We start from the raw sequence: 21962 nt of genomic DNA, 5'->3' as shown, positions 1-21962 counted from the left end.
ATGCAAATCATTTAGCTAAATATTTGCCTAAATTGGTAAGATAGCTAGTTTTCTTGTTCCAAAATGCCAGCTATGGAGCAAAGTGAGCCAAATGTCGTGGGGTAAGTTGAGCCAGCACTTTAACTTACCCCACCATAATGCACTGAAGTTAAGTTAAATAAGTTAAATGAAATTTAAATTAGTATTTCAATGTGATATTAAGCAAATGGTTTAGTTTATAGATATTATTTGTAGTTTATTTGATAGGGACAGTGTACAAGTGCACCAAATCCTTTTCTGAGAACCAGAAGATGCTTTTCATCACTTCACAATCAAATATATATTTCCACCTGTCCCTGTTGATCTGTTTGACATTGCAGAAAACTACCATGTGAAGAATCTTTTGACTAAAATGCTTATTAGTTTCAGTGATATCTATTCCTTCATTCTAATTCAGTTTCTTAATTTAATTTTACTCTATAAACTTTGTTATTGGGAAGATTAAAACATTGGTGTTCAACATATTGTTTCAGAAATGCAAACAATTAAAGATTGAAACGAAACTTAATTTGATTAGTTTTATTTTACGTTAGCTTTAAAAAATGAAATATGACTGTTTGTAAAATAAAAATTTGATTATTACGTTGAGTCAGATGGTCAGTTTTCACCCATATGGTTCATCTTACCCACTGACTCAGGTCAACTTACTTCTAACCTGGGACAAACTGAGCCACAGGAACCGATTTTTGTATGAAGTCATAATTTTAGAACCCTTTGTCATAAAAACATTCTGATCCTTTAAAATTATAGGAAACATTCTGAAATTACTTTAGATACTTTCATTCTACTTCTGCCTAATACTGAGGTTAGGGTTAGGACCACATATTGATTATTAAGGACCACATAAGTAAATTAAAAAAATAAAAATAAAAATGGCCCATCTTACCCCATTCTCCCCTACTTTTCAACCACCTTTTTTAGGATCAGAGTAATAGCTTAAGTAACTGCCATTGAAATTCCATATTTGCTGACCACTAATTTGTAATTTTCTTTAAAAAAAAAAAAAAAAAACACCTTAAGAATGGCCCATTATTGTTAAGCTGTTTGTGCTGTTGTAACCACACAAACATTCCTTGGGGTCATAATGCAATGTAGTCATGCCAGTGAGTGATTTAAAAATGTCTGATTGGGATGATTCTACACCTATAAAACCCTTTTTTACATTTCAGTGCATGGCATTCCCTGTCACATCCAAACGACTGCTCATTTGCACTCTTGTACGACATGAGTGAGGTTTAAGTGTGGTTCATACTCAACAAATCATTTCTTTTAATGGCCATGGCCATGTGGGCTGTCTCGGCCCACACAGCAGGTTATTTGCCAGCCATTTTCAAATAGTCAATAAAACACTCAGCTGCAGTTATATGAAGATGGCTATGCTATAGGCAACACCATGCATTTCAATGAAAGGATTCCTATTCCAAACACTCTGAGCTGAGGAAACACTTGGGGAATGATATTTGAGGTGAGACCCGGGGACTGTGTGAATGTACTGTCCAAATATTTAAGCAGAATTTGTCAAAATGCATCTGATATTCCTACTGTGCATAGGTCAAAGGGATTGTTACTGCGGCATAATGCCTTCAGCTTGCTTGTTTAGTACTGTGTGATTGCATTTAAATGGTTGGCGCTTTCATTTTGAACACTTCCTGGAACATTTGGGTGTGTGGGGAAAGGCTGTATTTATTAGTAGACAGGAGGTTTTTTAAGCCTTACCTGTTGTTTATCAGCCATTCGAGATGCAGTTAATTAGGTCGGCTTTGGCGTCCCACAAAGAAGGATCAGAGAAACTGAAATATATCTTTCATCTTTTTTTTTCTCTCTTTTTAATGATAAGAGAGGATGATTAAAGACTTGAAAATGGTTCTTAAACTAATTGGATAATAAGGCTGTACCTAGTTGTTTTGAATCAGTAGATAGAACAAACCTTGATTATTGTAAGGACATATTACATAATTATTAACTTCTTCATTAGCATATATATTTGTGTCCATATTTGCAAGATACAGAGCAATTTTGGATACATATAGTACCTATTGCTTTGGGTTTTGGTATATGGAAGTATTTTGAATAAAATAAATAATCATATTAGCCTGCAAGCTTAAAAGTGTGTCCACCCCTCTGAATGTGACTTGAACCCCAGCAGTGAGTTCCTTTCGTCAACCGGGAGTTGACTTGAGAGTGTGTGAATTCACTGGCAGACAGACTGTCATGACCTCAGCGTTTAGTGAAGACGACCGTTTACTCAGAGGGCAGAGAGATCTGTGTGACTCATAACGCTCCTGCTGTCAGTCACCTTCTCGCTGAAAACACTATGAAATCTAATTAAAACCACAAAAATTGACAAGTTTAGATGGATAGATGAACCGAGATTGATGGATAGACAGCTAGCTAGCTAGCTAGAAAGATGATAGGTAGACAGATAGCTACTGTAGATTGACTGACTGATTGATTGTGACCAGAGTTGAATATTAGTAGAGCTGGCAAACGATTGATCGCGATTAATTGCGATTAATCGCATCCAAAATACAAGTTTGAGTTTGCCTAATATATGTGTGTGTACTGTGTGTAATTTTTATGTATATATAAATACACACAAATTAATGTATATATTTAAGAGAAAAAAGTTATTTTTGTACAAAATATTTTTATTTATATATAATATAAATTCAAACTTTTATTTTGTATGCGATTAATCGTGATGAATCATTTGCCAGCCCTGAATATAATTCATATTGGAGTGCACTTTATCCCCAACTGTCGCAAGCATGTACTGTACATGAGAGAGTAGCTTTCCAGCAGATGTAGGCATAGCGTAAGCTCCAGTAAAAAGTGACGAATGCGGAAATGCAGAGGAGAAAGCAAAACAAAACACAAATGTGAGCAAAATTTGTCACAAATTAGATGTACAAAACAAGGATTTGTAAAGAAAAATGTTGGAGTATTTTGATATAAGCCAAGAGGAGAATGGTTTTACCTTAGCAAAGGAAACATTGCTTCCTTTGCTCCTGTAAACAAAACTTGGTTCCCAAGAGATTCTCACTGTAAATACGCCTACGTCCTATATCATCCACTGGAATCCCACTCTTTCGTGAAGATGCGTACAACAGTTGGCGGCAGCTAGAGATTATGGTTTATATTTAAGTTTTAAATATGAATAATTTTCTTACACAAACACATCAATTCACCTCTGGAGGCCTTTATTAAATCCCCAAGAGCTGTGGGGAGCAATTATGATGGATGGATGGATGCACTTTTTTGGAGTTTTGGCCAAACTTTTGGTCTAATGGCCATGCACTGCCATTATAAAGCTCAAAAGAGCCAGTACATTTTTAATATACAGTGCCTATAGAAATAATAACCATAATACCCTGTTAAAACCTTTACCTTTTTTCACATTATACCCTGGAAAATAAAATAAATGAAGTCTAACTTTTTTGTTCATTCATTAAATTAAAAAAGTAAAAATTCTGGAGGATTATTAAAAATTAATCAGTGAAATGCCTGGTTTGGTGAAGTGATCAGCCCCCTAGGGCCTGTTTAGGCGATGCGTGTTGCATTAGCACTGTCGTATCTGACTGTAACATGCCATACAGCCTATAAAACACTCTCACATGTTTATTATTTTAATATTTTTGGAAATATCTGCATATGCGGTTTTAACAACCAGATGCACTTACACTTGTCCAGTTTTGTCTGGAATGTGCCCCAGACCACTTCCTGCAGTGGTTTGAGTGATCAAATTTGCGCCTTAAAAGGGTTTCGGAGAGCATTTACACCTGGTCTTTTTACGATCGGATAGCTATCCGATCAGAGAAAATGCATGAAGTGACCAGGTGTAAACAGGCTCTTCAGAATTAACCATTATAAACTTGCTCAGGTACAAGCAATCAATTTCCAATTAAACACCAGGTCTACTTCAGAATAAAATTAGCTGTTTCTTGAAGATTCCACCATTAATAGTGCATGGTACGGCAAAGAATTCACCATGGTTGGGAAAGTGTTTTCAAAAGTCCTCTGGGATAAAGTTGTAGAAAGGCACAAGTTAGGAGAAGGCTACAAAAACATTGCGTATGGCACCACCAGCACATTTGACAAGATCAGGCCGTCTGTCCAAAGAGGATGACAGAGCCAGAAGGATATTGATAAGAGAAGCTACCAGGAGGCCAAAGGCAACTTTAAAGGACTAACAAGGCTTTATGGCTGGGTCTGGTCAGTCTGTCCATGTGACAACTATCTCCCAAGCTTAACACAAAGGACTGTATGGCAGGGTGGCACAAAAGAAGACTTTTTTCTAAAAAAGTGTCACACTCAGTGTCATTTTCACTATGCAAAACTACATTTGGAAGAGTCAGATACCATCTGGCAAAAGGTGCTATGATCTGATAAGACCAAAATTGGTCAATATTGGACTGAATTCCAAGCGCTATGTTTGACGAAAAGCAAACACAACACACCACGCAAAACACACCATACCTACTGTGAAGCATTGTGGCGGCAGCATTATGTTGTGGGGGTGTTTCTCTTCAGCTGGGTCTGGGCAATTGGTCAGGATTGAAGGCAAAATGGATGCTTCCAAGTACATCCAAATTGAGGAAAACCTGCGTCTCTCTGCTAGACAGCTAAAGATGGGCAGGTCATTCACCTTCCAACACGACAATGACCCTAAACATACTGCCAAAACAACAACAAAAGGGCTTAAGGATAAGAAGGTGAAGAAGGATAAGACTTAAATCCAATTGAAAACCTGAGGATGGATTTAAAGAAAGCTGTCCATTGCCGTTCACCACAGAATTTGACTGAACTTGAGCAATTCTGCAAGGAAGAATGGGCAAATATTCCCCAATCAAGGTGTGCAAAGCTAGTACAGACATATACGAAACGACTGATGGCTGTAATTAAAGCAATAGGTATTTTTGGGGATGTTTACAACTGCGTGCAAAACAATCCCGTACCCTATTCAGGTTGCATTATCTAGCACATGCAAACAGGTTTTTCAGAAATTTAACGTTTACCTAGTATGTGATAAGAGTCTTTCAGCCGACCAAGTAATCCTTTTATTTTTTTTTTTCCAATGCATTTGTGGGCTGTTTTGAACATACTGTAAAATAGACATATCCACGGACAGCTCCAGAAGGACATCAAAAATCGTAGGGATGTCTGTAAGATGTGAACAGACAGATATATAGAAGTTCTTAAAAGTGTTCTCTATTCGTGCTCATTGAGGGGTGATTTTGCTCATTTGGCCAAAGCACCTGCTCAGTGCTTTATTACAGTAGGTCCAAAGCTGAGCCACAGCAGCTGATCAAATAGTTCAGAGAAGTGCTGTTGCAGCACAATCTGCAGGCAGCAATGCACACACGCAATAAATCACATCGTCCGTCTAGTGGTTTTACGACAACATCGTCCCAGTGGCAGTCCACCGCAGCAGCGATGCTTCTCATCTTCCCTTCTCTGCTCTTTTCCTTGAATAAGTATCACCTCCATCACCCTCTCTCCCCAGCAGCGATCCGCATTAGCTTACAAAAGTGTCACTAATCACTATTAATATGAGGCAGAGGTGGAGTAACGTCGGGCAGGAATTCATTAGGCAGAGTTTATGCAGCCGATCCGCTGGGTTTGAGGCCTCAATCCGTCGTGTTTGTCAGTCTGTGGTGATGGCGGTGAGCTGGTGTGTGACACAGCCACATCTAGTAATTAAAAGCTGCCTTCCTCTGTCTGAGTCAAAGCCAGAGACAGTGAACGCAACCTGGGCCTGGCCTGACCCAATACTCTTCCAAATGACTATAACAGACATCAGTTAACTATGATACTTAAAGGGATAGCTTACCCAAAAATGAAAATTCTGTATAATTCACTTAGTCTAACGTTGTTTCAAACCTGCTTGACTGTCTATGCATGTCTCTTTTTTCTCCATCAGTGTGATCATTTATGGACTGGACAAAAACAACTGAAACATTTTGCAAAACGGTGAAATATCCATCTGATTACATTACTTGTGCTTGCTGAACATTTAATTTCAAAACCATGGGAACTACTTGGGACTTGGGTCCTCCCTTTGCTAAATTTGAATTGGATTTTTAATTATAATCTCATTCATATTCCATGTCATCAAGTAATTGGGAATGTTGATTGAAACTATTAATATTGCAATTATATAATTGAACACGAACATCTGACTCCAAAGCTGGTATGATACTGGGAAATAGTTCATTCAAGCAAACGGTTCAGAAAAAATTGCATTTATTTAAACTGTTAGAAACTTGACAGATATTTAAATGTTAAAAACGTTTTAATTTACTGTATGAGTATATTACAGAAGAAGAATTTCTAAACTAAAAAAATTAAAAGCAAATTAATAAACATCACATGCATGAAATGGCAATAGTGTCTTATTGCAAACTACCAAGCATAAAATATGAATTGCCTGAATTTACTTGATCAAACGTATAGTAAAAATTGTAATATAGTGAAACTTTGCATTCTTTAAATATATATTTTAAAATAACTTATTGCTGTAATGGCAACGCTGAATTTACAGCAGCCATTACTCCAGTCTTTAGTGTCGCATGAAGCTTCAGAAATCATTCTAATAAGCTCACTTGATGCTCAAGAAACATTTCTTACGAAATGACAGCCATTGCAAACCTGCCATGTATTCTGATTATACATATTACAAATATTTCATTTCATTATACTAAATATTTTAGAAGCATCGCAAAGACATGTCTCAGCAGAAAGATATACCAAGTGATTGACTGTCCCATTCCTCATTATTATGGTTGTGGTTGATAAGGGAAAAAAAGCATCAGACTTACATGGAAAAGATAGCTTTTATCGCTTGTCGCTTCATCAAGTCGCGCCTGGTTAGGACACAGTGTTAGTTGACATGCAGAAAGTTGCTTCACTAATTAAGCATCTGAGCTTGTGAATTATAAATGGTCTTTTCTGTCTCTTGCTCTGTCTCTACTCAAGGTCTAATTCCCTAAGTTATCCGTGGCTGTGCCTCAGTGCTTTCCAGCCTCTGGTGAACTCATTCTTACAGGCCATGATTACTTTGCTGGCCTTGGAGGAGAGAAGACATGGGTTGCTATTATTTCCCCATTCCTGCTTTTGACTGCAAATTGACTAATTGAAGTAATTCAAGCTGCCCAGCAGTGCGTTCCCATACAGTGATGTAACTCTCCATACAATGATTAACTACCATGGTACGATGCATCATTGGACAAACTAACCAAATGCTCAAAAAACAAAAACATAGTAACATGGTTGCACCTTCACATTTGAAGCTTGTTGTGAACCAACAACATAGGACCACCATAACTGACATCAATCGCAGGTGGAGGAGTCTTTCAAGATCACAATTAATATCACAATGTTAGTTCATTTGCACAAACAAAAGAAAACCATTTATTTTTGAAATCATGTCATGCAGTATGTAATTGCCGTAGACTGCAGATCAGCAGGCTTCTTTTCCGTAGGTCTCCAGCATGTTTCATAAATCCCCAAAATCAAACAATTCACCCATCTAACACGTTATTACATCTGTCAGAAACTAAACCTGACTGTCATTTGGAATATTAGAACTAAACCATCAACATAACACGCTCATGGGCAGCAGTTACTTTACTGAATACTTGCTGGCTATGAAATAAATAATTATTACCTTATGATCCATCAGTCTCAAATCCACATCATTTGAATATCAATGTCTGTCAAAAAATATCAGAGGTCTGCAAAGGTCCAGCGAACACATTACCTGGAAAACCCACACTACTGGAAGTTTTGATTACATCACTTTCCGAGAAGGAGGAATGCTGTCTGTCAGAGAGGATAATGTACCTAACACATAACACTTGAGTATAAATTTGTTCTTCACTCGCTGAAATTGATAGATGATTTTCACTTCTCTCTTTTCAGTTGTTTATGAGTATCAAATTTTGATATAATGTCATCATATCAATAATTATATAAAACGTTAGTAATACATGAATCATTAATGAACAATATAGAATGTACTGAATTGTAGCTTGCTTATTGGGCCCAAGAATATGAACTATTTCAGTACATTAGGCTTCAAACCACAGGTCAAGAGCTGTTATTCCAACCCAACCAGAAAACAATCTTTGAACTATGTTGGGAACAATGAAACTTGTGACCATAGTTGGCTCGTTCTTCTAATGCACCCAGGATGTCAATGACACAAACTTATTTGGGTAATTGAGTGTCAAGTCAACTAGAGGTCCACAGCTCAAATTTTGGATTTTGTTAATATTTTTGCTGTAGAAAGACAAATATATATACTTATGAAAGCCAAAATATTAAATGTCACAGATGTGACCCTGGACCACAAAACCAGTCTTAGCACAGGTATATTTGTAGCAATAGCCAAAAATACATGGGTCAACATTATCGATTTTTCTTTTATGCCAAAAATCATTAGAATATTAAGTAAAGATCATGTCTCATTAAGATATTTTGTAAATTTCCTACCATAAATATATCAAAGCTTAATTTAGTAATATGCATTGCTAAGAACTTTATTTGAATAACTTTAAAGGCGATTTTCTCAATTTTATTATTTTATACTTATTATTATTATTATTATTATTATTATTATTATTATTTGAACCCTCAGATTCCAGATTTTCAAATTGTTGTATCTTGGCCAAATATTGTCCTATCCTAACAAACCATATATCAATGGATTGGAAATCTCAATTTACAAAAAAAAGGCCCTAATACCCTTTTGTGGTCCAGGGTCACATATTTAGTAATCCACTACTGTATTTTGTAGAGGGGGGTCAAAAGTTTTACAGGGGTGTAAAAAGAATTTAGAAAGCTGGCGGCATCATTATTTTACTTTCACACAGAGATTGGTATGTCTGTCACTAAAATCTGTTGATTTCAGCAGTCTTTGTTTCATTATATGCCAATGGTGATGGTTCAAAAATGGCAAAAAAGCACTCTTTGTGTTTTTTGCCTCAAGTTTGCATGTCCCTAACTCAAGAAGTATTAAAGATACCTTAATATCCTTTAAGATTCTGGTTATTAACTAACTTTCCTTTTGGTATCTTCATTTTAAAGGCCCTCGATGGTTCGATCTCAGAGATATGGAAATTTTAATGAGTAATTTAGTAAAATTTTTAGTGGTCAAAAACATTGCAACCCAAATGTGGGTCACTTTGCATGTAGTTAATACTTTTTTCTTTTAAAGAGAAGTATCTAAAGTACAAATAATGTTAAAACTAGAAATGTTTTATGAAAAAATGAGATTTTTTCTATCAGCTCAGTTGCAAAGAACACACATCTGAGTTCTATAAATATTATTTTTCTAAAGTTGTCTTGCCTGTAACTCAAAAAGTATTCAGTATATCTTAATATCTATCTAGATTCTCATTCTTAATAATCTAATCCATTTCTAAGGCTGTATATGATTCAGTCCTATAGATATTGGGACCCGTTTTTAAACAGTAAGATATGTTTAATAGCTTTTGAGTTACAGGCATGAAAACTTGAAGCAAAAAACACAAGAAATGCTTTTTGCCATTTCTGAACTGTCACCACTGGCATGTAATAAAACAATAGATTGTTAAAGTCAACCGATTTTACCAATCTCTGTGTAAAAATTAAATAATGATGCTGCCAGCTTCTTCCTACTAATTTTTACACCCCAGTAAATTGGCTCCAAATTTCAGGTGAAAATTGTCATTTTGACCCCCCTCTAGAAAATGTTGGATTAGTCAGTAAATACTCATCTGTGACATTTAATATTTTGGTTTTTGTCACTATTTATGTTTGTCTTTCTACAGAAAAAAATAATAGCAAAATCAAAAGTTTGAGCCGTGGAAGTTTCCAAAATTTGGTTGATTTGACACAGAGTGACCCATTAGTTTATGGGTTAGTGCTCACACATAAACACGGTATGTTTTAGAGGGTTTTTGTTTAAAAGTTTAGGGAAAAGCTGAATTTTTAGACTTAGTTTTTACTAACACACACTCTGCTAATATTTTATTAAGGCAGCTTTACTGAGCGTTGCATTAAGTTGATGATGTGGTTTCCCCTCTCCAGCCATTGAATAAAAGACTTAGTTAATGAGTATGAAAACACTTCAAAAGCAATAATTAGGCACATTGCAAACAATAAATTAAGTACTCCACCTTACCGCAGCCTGCTCTCTCAAATCAATGCTTATTTCAATAAGTTGTGCTATGGAACCTCCAGTGATAACTATAGATTGGAGCAGACTGAGTAATGAATTAACGCTCGATAGCTGGCACGTTTCAATGAGCTCACTGCTGCACTGTTGGCTAATCTTGCCACTGTAATTATGGGATACACTTCAATGCAAAACACAGCGTAACTACCATCACCCCTGAGCGTGGGTCAACTCTCTACTTCCAACAGAGGTTAATAGATTAGCTGTGTGCAATCAAAAATTTTTTTTTACATAAACAAGATTAGATGAAAATAGATGATCCTACTTTTTAAAACTTATTTTTACTGATTGCAGAACATTTCAAATTACTATGCATTTGAATAATAATAATGCACATACATCAGTTAATAGTAATTAATGTCATTAAAACTTCATTATTTAATTTTAAATGTGCAATAGAGGACAGGATAAAATCTTCTCTCTCCACTATCATTAATGGTGTTCATTAATGGTGTTTTATACGGTTGGTGAGATGAACAAATATCTTGATATGAACAAATACCCTGCACCATTTCTGCTACAGGCATGAATGATTCCTCAAATCATATTGTTTGTTGAGTTCTGTTCAAAGAAACTAAATATTAAGATACTAAAATTAAGATTCTCAACAATATGATAAGCACAGAAATCCTGCATCTATACAATGAAGTAAGAACCTGAGTCATATCTAGAAACCAGAATTTCATAGAAATTTAAAGTTGGGCTTTCAACCTAGCAACCACTCAGAACACTCTAGCAAATGCATAGCAAAACACTAACAACCACTCAGAATACATTAGCAACTGTGTAGCAGAGCACTACTAACATTTTCTTTAGAAAATGCAAAAATCTAGGTATATTTTTGTTGGGGTAAAAGCCTTCCAGCTCTGATAGCAAAGCTGAAGAGAACACAATCTACTCAGTGAGTCGTCTCACTTATAGCAAGCTTCTTGTGGAAATGAAAAGAAGTTGAGTGTGTTATTTAGATCAGGAGCTGTCCAGCACTTCAGCACCTGGACTCAGTAGCACCATGGACAGCGCCGTACAAAATCTTACATGACTGTCATAGCCATAAAGCAAGTACTAAACGTTTACAAGAGGAAATGCAAATGGTATTTGCACATGCTAAAGCCACTGTCACAATGCCAGGACACTGATATGTAGTTGTTATAACTAGGTGGTTACATTTTAGCCCAAGTAAAAGATTCAACCCCCAAGTCAATGTATCAATGTACCAAATGTCAGTTTTCTTGTGTAAAACCATAAATCTCTGCATTAGAAAAGCAACAGATCATCTCTCAACAAGCCACACGAGGTGTTATTCTAATTATTATTAATTTAGTCTGTAGAAACAGCAAACTCTTACACTAGCCACCACTATTATTTATCCTGTAAGCAGTGAAGCATGCTGAAGTTCACAAACACTGAATGCAACCAGAAGCTATGACATAGCCTCCTGTTGAATATACAACTCTTGTGAACTTGCCTCCAGGTAAAACTAAGAATGAAACCGACTACCTTTCCATGGAGAGTAAAGCAGGAACCACTCAGGTTTACAACTGCAATCATATAGCAGATGTTGGGAAAGTCATGGGAGACTCAGATTTCCTTCGAGCAGGTGTTCTTTAGTGCTTGTTTGTAAAGTTTTGGAAAAGTTTGGAGAGCACTTGGGGCCACTTTGTCCTCATCACAGCGGGTGATGTTTGTTCTTGGACTTATTTTCAGAGGAAACTGTCTAGACATAACTACAGAGAACAGTGCCACAGCAAAGACACTCTTTTCTCTATCCACTCATGTTATGCTGATTTGCTGAGATGCTTTTCCTTTCCTCCGATGACATAAACATGTTCTTCTTCAGCCCTACTAAAAGTCAACTTTAAGTTCAGTAATATAGCTCAATATATGCACAGACATGTACAATGTTTACTTCAGCGAACGGTAGTAAATCTGCCTGCACATAATCAAATAAGCACCTACAGCTCTTTATCTGTGTTTTTATGTACATCATGCTCAATAGATGGCATGCACTCACAACCATTTTCTTATTAAACTGTCACATCCGATAAGCAAAATCAGCATATGTTATCAAACCATGTCCCAAATGTACAGTATCAAACCTTCCCTTATATGAATGTATTACAATAGGGACCTCTAGTGGTTAAATGCTGCTACAGACTGCCAGCAGGGAAAATGGATAAAATGTTAAAAGCCAGATAAGCAACATTTTTTCCATGTAGGCAAATATGACTGAACACACATTTAATTTCTCCATAATAAATATGATAGTAATTGACAGATAAATAAATAACCACATAGCCTACATACATACATAAATACTTTAAAAAATAAATAAATTACACTATAAGTAATCTTTAATATTTACATTTACAGGATAATTATATATTTTAAATATTTTTCTTGCATATACAAAGAGCAATTACTGGCTGACAAAATGTTTTAGAACATGAACGTACACTTGTAAAATAAACAAATAAATAAAATAAAAACTTTGTATTGAATGTTAAACTTTTTTTTTCTTTCTTCCCCCAGTTTCAATGACTTTTCCAGGCTTGAAAAATCACTATATTCCCTGATATTTCCAGGTTTTTATGAATCTTTGCAGTACTGAAAGTATTGACAGGGGGAAAAAAAAAACACAGCATGAAAAAAATGAACTCAGTTGATCCAGACCTTAATGCAAACACACTATAAAACTACGTCTCTTTCACACATACTGCAGAAAATCACTAGTGATTCCTTCTTTCTCCTATACTAAAATGGGAAACCTTGTGGGTGAGCCAGTGGTCATGTTTCAAACGGCAACCATGTGCCTCCATGTGCCACAGACCGATATATCATCCGACTGCAGTTTCGAGCTGAAATGAGCACTACTGGAAGTACAACCATAAACAAAAATTCAATTTTGACATTTGCATCACATAACCAGCTTCATATGTATGCTTTTCTGACATAGTAAACTTGCTTGGTAGCTCACCTGGTACAGCATAGCAGTCCAGCGGGAAAAAAATTCATGATAACAGAGCTCAAAGACTTGTAGAAGCAAGTCCTTCAACAAATGCCTTTTATTTCAAGTTTGCTTTTGTTTACACAATTAGTTAGGTTAGGGCAAGTTACTTTTAAATTCAATACAGTGTTAACCTTTTAGCACCACTCAACCGACATTTTATTTCTTAACTGCCATGATGCATACAGCAACCAGCATAATATAATGTTGCCACATTCATCATTTTAAAGAAAATTAAGTGCACTTTTAGTGCCATTTGTCTCACTTTAAAAGTGCTGGAAAACCTACATTAGTGAACTGCTAAAACAATAACTCTGGAAAAAGATTTTAACATCTACAGCTGAATCAGCCTAAATATATTACTTAATATGACTGAAAATATAAATTTATATGACTTAAACTATATTGGCTCCTATAAATATACATCCTGCTGTTTTTCTGCAGACAAACAAGGGCCTGTCTGCATTAATCCTACTTCTCCTTTGTAAAGTTGCTCTCTGCTCCAGTGTAGTGTCATGACATGTTTCCTACAGAACAATTCATCAAACTCTTCTTGAGCCTCAGCTGAATGGATACAAAACCCACACAATGTGACACTCTCTACCTCTGTCCACAGACTCCTCAAAGGCTTCAGAGATAATACAGGATTCCCTTCACACCTCTGTGTTCCTGCCACTGTCACAGCTTGTCATAAAGATAATAATACCATGATGTGTGTCCTGCCTTAAGGACAAAACTGATGGTGTTGTCCTTACATATACCTCATTACACTGTGAGGAACAGTGGCCAAGGCTGCCATCAACATCTGAACGCAATGGCCACTGCATTGACAGACATAAACAGCCCTGTAGACCTCAGATTTCAGGTGGAAGTAGCCTAGAACTTGATTTAAGCTGTACAAAGAATTTTAAATGTGAGTAACTGTAAAGCCTGCAAAACAACTACATTCAGTCTTTCAGTCAACGATGATCTTAAAACCTATGGTACATCTTCAAAACTCATCCTTTAGTCGGCTGAACAGCAGTGTCTGTCAGCAGTGGATCTTTTTTAACTGCTTTCACACAAAATGCATTCAGTAAGCATATATATCGAAACACATGGCATCTCACTCAAACTTAGTCATTAGCAAAAATCCATGCTACAGTACAAAATTGCAAAAATATTTTTATCTTAAAATACATATCGCAAGCCACCTTATAAAGAGAAGTAAAGAGCAAGTGACATGATGAATCAAAGTTGATTTTTTTTTTAAACAGAGGTGTTCTAATCTCTTTTCCATTACCCACCTGTTTCCGAGGGGCGCTACTGTTAAAAAGAACGTGGGTTCAACTTCCGGTGAGGCCATATGCAGTTCATATGTGCAGGGGCGTGTCTACGTGGTGACCAGGGGTGGCGCTGGCCATCCCAGGTGCCACCCCAGGTACCCCGCTTTGTAGCTTTAACAATAATTCATCTATAATTATTTTATCCAGTGGTGTACACATGCACCGATCGACTATACATATTTCAACCAATCTCTGTTCTGGGCTTGCACACGAATTGCATGCAATCATTTTTCAAAATGTCATGTGTGTGGAAATATTACGAACTCTTTAAACATCCATTAAACGAGGCCAGAGACGCTGAAGACGAACGCAAAGAGGGGAAAAAATACCGTAGCAGGTAAATCAAGATCACGGTTCACATTGCGCAAAATATTGGAAATCGTATCCTAAATATTAAAATGGGGTTTATATGAATGTTATTCCCTCTGAGGGGAACTGACTATTTTAAGAATGTTTGCATGGCGTTTTCTTTTCATTTGCCTCTGTATTTAAACTAGCGTTCATAAGCACAGCGCTGCTTTGTTTACAGCGGTAACCAAGGGAATGCTTTTTTGTGGCAGGGCCAGTGAAAATTTTGACTGGGCAAGTACAAATTTAAACCACTGGCATGACCAGGCCAGTAGAAAAAAATCCTTAGCACTGAGTCCTGCTGTTAACAAAACTGAAGATCAACAGAATTTTAAAAACTGTTCCTTACACTACTATCCTTGCAACTGTCACTGCAGAAAGTATTTTAACATGACTTAACATGACTTTATGTTTTTAACATTTGACTTCAGAGCCAAGACATCATAATTACCTGCAAAATGTCATTCCTAATGGACGTTATCATAATACTGGGTGAGAAAATGTCACAAACACACACTTACTTATCAGTTTGATCCAAATTAAACATAACAGAGTCTCTCATTATCAGACAGTGCACACTTCAATACTCTCCTTCAATCCATGACCTTTCAGAGCATAAGCAAAGCAAGAGTAGCATGTATCCAAATTAATAAGCAATACTTATTCTGATTCTGCAGCATTGTGAATAAATTAATTTCTATCAGCTTATTGATACTAAATCTGTTTGGGGAAGCAGTGCTAGTACTAAATGTGTTTGTTGAGGGCGTTTAGCAGTTTTGTGATGAGCACTGAAGGTACTAGAACAGAAAGGGTAGTCAGCATAGGAAAGATCAAGATCAATAAACACATGCCGTATTCTGCACTGCAGTGCTCATAACAGAAATTCGGGTTTAACTAGAACTGCATCAATCGATAAGAAAGAATGAAAGATGAGAATTGTTCCACACTTACAGCCATGTCTAACAAAAGTGGGATCCAATAAAAGTCACTTCTTATCACTCATCATCCAGTTGCATCATCAAACCAAATTTATAGTCAGGTAGTTCTGGGAATGCTAAAGAAACAGACTGAATTCCCGAAGCGTAAAGGCTCTTTTGGAAACTCTAACAGAGAGTTTAAGGAGCCTGAGGGCAAACAGTGTGCATACTGTACATTTTACATACCATTCTATTTGCTATTAAACTTCAGGAAAAAAAAAAAAAAAAACTCTATGGGCACATTGAAGAGCATTGCAGTTCTCAAATGGCACTGTCTACTTTGCATAATGAAATTGCAGAACTACAATACTGTATCAGTGCAGAATATGACAGCCATATGGCCTATTTTTAGTGTGTTTTGTTCTTTTTTGAACTAAAAACGAAATGGAAGTCACACCTTTCAAAACAGCTAATTGGCATATTTACTTATGAATGTGCACACCTGTTTATTCAACCAGTGTGAGGGAAAAAATATTATATTTCATCTAAATAATCTACATTTATGGGCCTATTTACACTTCATGCTTTTTCTCAAACTGGCTGTTTGTTTTGTTAAAACTGTTCTATTTATACCTGGTACATAAATGTCTCAGAAAAAATTCAGATTAAATCTGATTCGATCTTTAGTTCCTATATGCAAATTCAATGGAGATCATGTCATTAAAAGAAGATAGGCACTGCATTTTATTTATCATCAGCTGATTTCAAAATCAAAGGCTGCAACATATGTGGATTCATTAAACAGATGCATTTACACTTGTCTGTTGCATGTGTTATACATCTCAAACGACCTCCTGAAGTGATGTGTGATCAGATTGCTATTCATCTTAAATGTGTTTTGGAGAGAATTTACACCTGATCTTTTCATGATCTGACAGCTGTCCGATCATAAAAAAACACATAATAAGGCCAAGAGTAAATAGCCCCTATGATACGAACGTTATCTTTTAAAGGGATGGTTTAACCAAAAATGAAAATTCTGTCATTAATTACTCAACCTCATGTCGTTCCAAACCTGTAAGGCCTTTGTTCATTTTTGGAACACACATTAAGATATTTTTGATGAAATCCAAGAGCTTTCTGACCCTCCATAGACAGCAACGCAACTACCAAGTTCAAGGCCAAGAGATGTAGTAAGGATATCATTAAAACAGTCCATGTGACATCAGTGGTTTAACCTGAATTTTATGAAGCTACAAGAGTATGTGTGTGTGTGTGCAAAGAAAACAAAAATAATGACTTTATTCAACAATTTCTTCTCTTCTGACTTGCAATTTTTTGCCAAGCCTTACTTTTTCGATCCAGAATATACAGACAATGAATTAAGAGAGACTGATGTTCTACTTCAGAGCGCCCCTGCTGAAAAAACAAACAAACCAAAAAAAAAAACAGCTAAAACCAGCCTAAGCTGGTTGGCTGGTCTTAGCTGGTCATAACTGGTCAGCAGGCTGGTTTTAGAGGGATTTTGGCCACTTTCTTAGCTGGTTAGGCTGGTAGACCAGCTGGAACGACCAGCTAAAACCAGCCTGACCATCTTAAACCAGCTAAGACCAGCCAACCAGCTTGGGCTGGTATTAGCTTCTTTTTTTTTCCATGTTTTCAACATGTTTTCAACATGTGGTACTCTCGTGAATGCGTGTTTAAGACTAAGAGGGAGGAGAAGAAATTGTTGAATAAATTTTTTTTTGTTTGTTTTCTTTACGCACAAAATGTATTCTCATAGCTTCATAAAATTACGGTTTAATGTTTGATGTCACATGGACTATTTTAACAATGTCCTTACTACCTTTCTGGGCCTTGAACGTAGTAGTTGTGTTGCTGTCTATGCAGGGTCAGAAAGCTCTCTGATTTTATCAAAAAATATCTTAATTTTTGTTCTAAAGATGGACAAAGGTCTTACAGTGTTGGAATGACATGAGATTGAGCAGTTTTGACAGAATTTTAATTTTTGTAAACTATCCTTTAAGTAGGGTGAATTTTGACCTGTTAACCAAAATAGATAAAAGTTGTTTTACAAATAGAGTATCTAAAAACACATTTTGATTGAAAAAAATGTAAAGTATGTGGTATATTTTTAATTTATTATTATTATTTATTTATTTTATTATTGACCATATCTTGTAATGTAACTGCACCTTTTGTCAAAGAATTAGACAGCCCACTGTCTCCAAAACCCCTCTCTCCAAAGACAGGTCAACTAACCTAATTTCAGAAAATCTGTATGAAGAAAATGAGAGACAAGTCAGACAGCATGTCTGATTGGCTAATGTGTGGCGGGCCGCTTTTTTTTTCCTTTTTTTTTTTTTTTTTTTTTTTTTTGCTGTTTGTGATTTCTCACTACATCTATTTCAGTGCTATCTGTATTGCGCAATACATATATACAAATCACTTTCAGCCTTGTAGTCCAAATCCAACAAGACATCAATTACGAGCATACAGCATAATAATTTTTCCATACTTAAACGTCACTTGCGACACAACAGTCAAATCATAGACTATAACAGCTCTTCAGTGTATCTTGCAGTTCAGTTTGTTTTGTTAATATGTTAATGTGTAGGAAAGCATTTTTGTACACAGCTAAAGCCGCGACTTACTTTTCCTCCTTTTGAGCATCTTCTGTAAGTGTTTGTGACTCCTGCAGTCTGATTCATTCTCGATCACTGGAACAGTAAAGGAAATAAATCATCAACAAACATCCCAGCTCACCAACACTGCGTCTACACAGTGACGCGTCAAAACCAGAACGCTCCTGTTAGCGCGAATGTGTACACATTTAAAAAAACACGTTTTTTTTTTTTTTTTTTTCAAACATTCAGTTGCATCAAGTTTAAACTGTTTTTAAAAGCTTCTCGAGAAGCACGCGTTATGCTCGGCTCCGTCCGACTGTTTTTTTAACGCAAGAAACGCGTCCCATACGAAAACTATCCACGCTGCATAAGTATATACAACAGAGTCTTTGTTTACGTGTCTTGTACAGCGCATACAGTGTGCAAAACTATAGCGCACTAAAATAATATCAACTTTACCTGTGTATCAACTTTACCTGCCTTCTTTGAATGTCTTTGGAAGTCTTGATGAGTTCAATTCAAGCAGTCGTCCCGGATATCCCCACTGATTAACACAGTCTTGAGAAAGTGCACTAAGTTTGTTTCTACACGGCGCAAACAAGGTGATTGGAATTGTTGAGCAGGTCGTGATGTCCTTTTTATTGTTAAGTCCTCAAAATCCCTCGATAAGGAATTAGTAGATATCACAGTAAAATCAGAACGACGTGTGGTCATAAATGCAGATGAGGAGAGATGGAGCAGAAGGTATTGCTGCACATGGCATGTAGAGAGTGCTGGAGTTACTCGCTCTCCTCCTGCACTTCAGAGAGGAGGAAGCCACCAATTAAGATGCTGCATAAACCTTGCTTACATACATGTATGTCTTTGAGTAATATGCACATGTAAACAGTATCCATATAGTTTCAAAATCCTAAAGCAATGCAGTTAATGTGATTCATATGATTTTACAATAATTTAATAAAATAAAGGCTCTGATAGAAAATTACACAATATGTGTTTATCCTATTGATAAACAGTTCTTACAGAATTTCCATTAGATTTATTCTGCTCTACAAGAAAATGGAATTTGTTTTCAATTTGTTTAGAAGGATCACTTTTACCTAGTGTGTGAGGTACAGTATGATATAAAAACAAACAATAATGTTACTGAGGGTATAGATGCATTTTTTTCAAACAACTAAGCCATAGCAATATCAGTGTAGGTGTATTTCTATGATTGATCAAATTAATTAATTAATGAATAATTATTTGTCTTTGTAAGCTTTTATGAGACTGTAAAAAAAAATAAATAAATAAATAAATAAATAAATAAGTTGACATTAAAATAATCTGTAACATCAATTTGGCAATTTAGTTTGCGCGACTTAAAATGGCCTATTTTCCTTACATTAGAGCATTCTCTATAGGTCACTATTATGTAAATATAATGATCATATTGAATTAAAACAAGCTGTTTAAATGTGGATTTATAAATAATAATAATAATAATAATAATAATAATTTTGAGTTTGTAGAACTACTGTGTATGATAAAAGCTCAGTCCAACTTTAAGTTGATACAACATTTTCTTAATAAGTTGAGTAAACTCAAAAAAGTGCCTTGCCTTAAGTTTTTGAGTTTCTCAACTGTTTATTTTTTTGTACTGTGTATTTGGTGTGTCCCATGACTTTTGTCCTGTGAATGAACCTGTTAGCCCCTTGTTGGTTGATGCTGTATCTATACCAACTAGGTCTTAAAATGATATTTGTGTATTAACAGCATTTCTGAAGGAAATGTATTCCACAAACCATTAACCTGTTGCCCCCATTTTTTTTTTTTTTTTTTTTTTTTTTTTTTTTTTACAATCAAATGAATTCCTGATATATAATTCCTATATATATCTATACCATGCCAATTGTCAATACACCATTGCTATTTTTTTCTTAGCATTAAAAGATTTATTACTCATTCAGAGATTTCATAAATTATTTAATTTAAAACCTATTAAAGGAATAGTTCACCCAAAAATTAAAATGTGCTGAAAATCACCCATAATGTTACATTATGGAATTAAAATGTGTTGTAAATGCCATTTTGTGTTGACTTTTAACCCTTGCAGTTCATTTATGAAGTTCATACTGAAGTTCAGTGGTCTGGAAAAAAAAAAAAAAAAAAAAAAAAAAAAAAACCTAAATAAATAAGATCCTTATTTGCTATAAGAGAATGCAGTAAAATGGCTCATTTAGACTTAATTGGTGGTTCAGAATGAATGTTGTTATTGGCCAGCAACAGCTAAGCTCTAATTGCCATAAAAAAACAACAACAACAAAAAAAACCCCAGCACAAATACAATTCAGAAAAATGAGAAAATTAACAGAATATCACTTCCTTTGGAAACAGTGAGAGGGTTCCTTGACAATATCTGAACCATCTAGCTAAGCAACTTGAAAAGTTCAAAAGGAATACCATAAGACTAGCTTCGAAAAATGTATCCTTTGTACTTTGGCATTGCGATTCTCGGGGCTTAGCACAGAATTCCATCATCTCCAGTTCAGTGTGACTTCTAAAGCCATATCGATCCCAGTGCTTATGATGTTTGTGTGTGTGGAGTTTAGTGTACCATCAGCAGGTGCAGAGGAACAGATTAATCAAACTGCAGGGTAAATCTATCGCCTAATCACAGAGTAGGAAGTGTTTGGCTCTCACTCTGTTCTGCTACATTTAAGGGCCAAACATGGTGAGCCTGTCCATCTTAGATAACTGATGGCGGTATCGTGACAGGTATGATGTGCTAAGCCATGAAAAATGGCAAAACTACAAAACTGCTATCAATCTTCGTTTGCTAAGAATACCTGGGTGAGCCAAATCTGACATTTTCTATATACCACATAAGATTGAGGTATTAAGAATCTTGATTTTTTTATATAGGTTTGTTGTCAATAAAATTGGATGGATGAAAATGATTTTGAGACATGTCCGAAGGATGTATACTCCAATTGTTTTGTTTTGTATTTTAGCTTCAAAATATGACATTTGGAAAACACTTGAATAATTGTTTGTCTCATATTGTTGGTTGGTTGGTTGCATTTTCCATTATTTTAGGGTTTCAACTAAATTCCACTACTCAAGATTTTCCATTAAATGGTTTTCCATTTATATTCACAAGTAATAGACTTATTTCCCCTCAAAGTGACTTAAGAATAATAAGAATAATTCAAACAAACACAATCTATCCAAGGCACACAACAATAGTGCTTCCACTATTAAAAAATGTCTTGCTTTTGTCTACCCTGATGTACCTTACCTTGATGTTAATCACTAAAATAAAACAGGGTACACTTTGGACTAAATTTTACACAGTACAATGGGCTAAAGACTATGTATTTCTTTCTTTCAGCCTCATTATTATTTAAATACAAGAATTTGGAAACTTCTGAGTACATGCACACTGGCTTATTATCTCAGATACTTCAATGCTTTGGCAGTTCTTTTAATTGAACTATT

General features: G+C 35.6%; 1 protein-coding gene across 2 annotated transcripts in view; it reads right to left on the bottom strand.

The window, feature by feature from the left end:
• dpp6a (dipeptidyl-peptidase 6a) overlaps nt 1-19234 on the bottom strand; it is a 393063-nt gene extending 373829 nt beyond the window's left edge. The window contains exons 1-2 of one of the 2 annotated variants that reach the window (XM_051098107.1): nt 18939-19234; nt 18507-18572 (exon numbers count right to left, since the gene is read on the bottom strand). In XM_051098107.1, the coding sequence (XP_050954064.1) occupies nt 18507-18563 (57 nt within the window). In that variant the 5' untranslated portion in view covers nt 18564-18572; nt 18939-19234. The remainder of the gene's footprint in view (nt 1-18506; nt 18573-18938) is intronic. The other variant, XM_051098108.1, reaches the window with a different exon arrangement.
• Nucleotides 19235-21962: the final 2728 nt, after the last annotated feature.

This window comes from Labeo rohita, chromosome 24 (assembly GCF_022985175.1).
Source record: "Labeo rohita strain BAU-BD-2019 chromosome 24, IGBB_LRoh.1.0, whole genome shotgun sequence".
NCBI classification, from domain to species: domain Eukaryota; kingdom Metazoa; phylum Chordata; class Actinopteri; order Cypriniformes; family Cyprinidae; genus Labeo; species Labeo rohita.
Note: the sequence above shows the minus strand (reverse complement) of the source record. Positions and strands in the feature narration are given on the sequence as shown.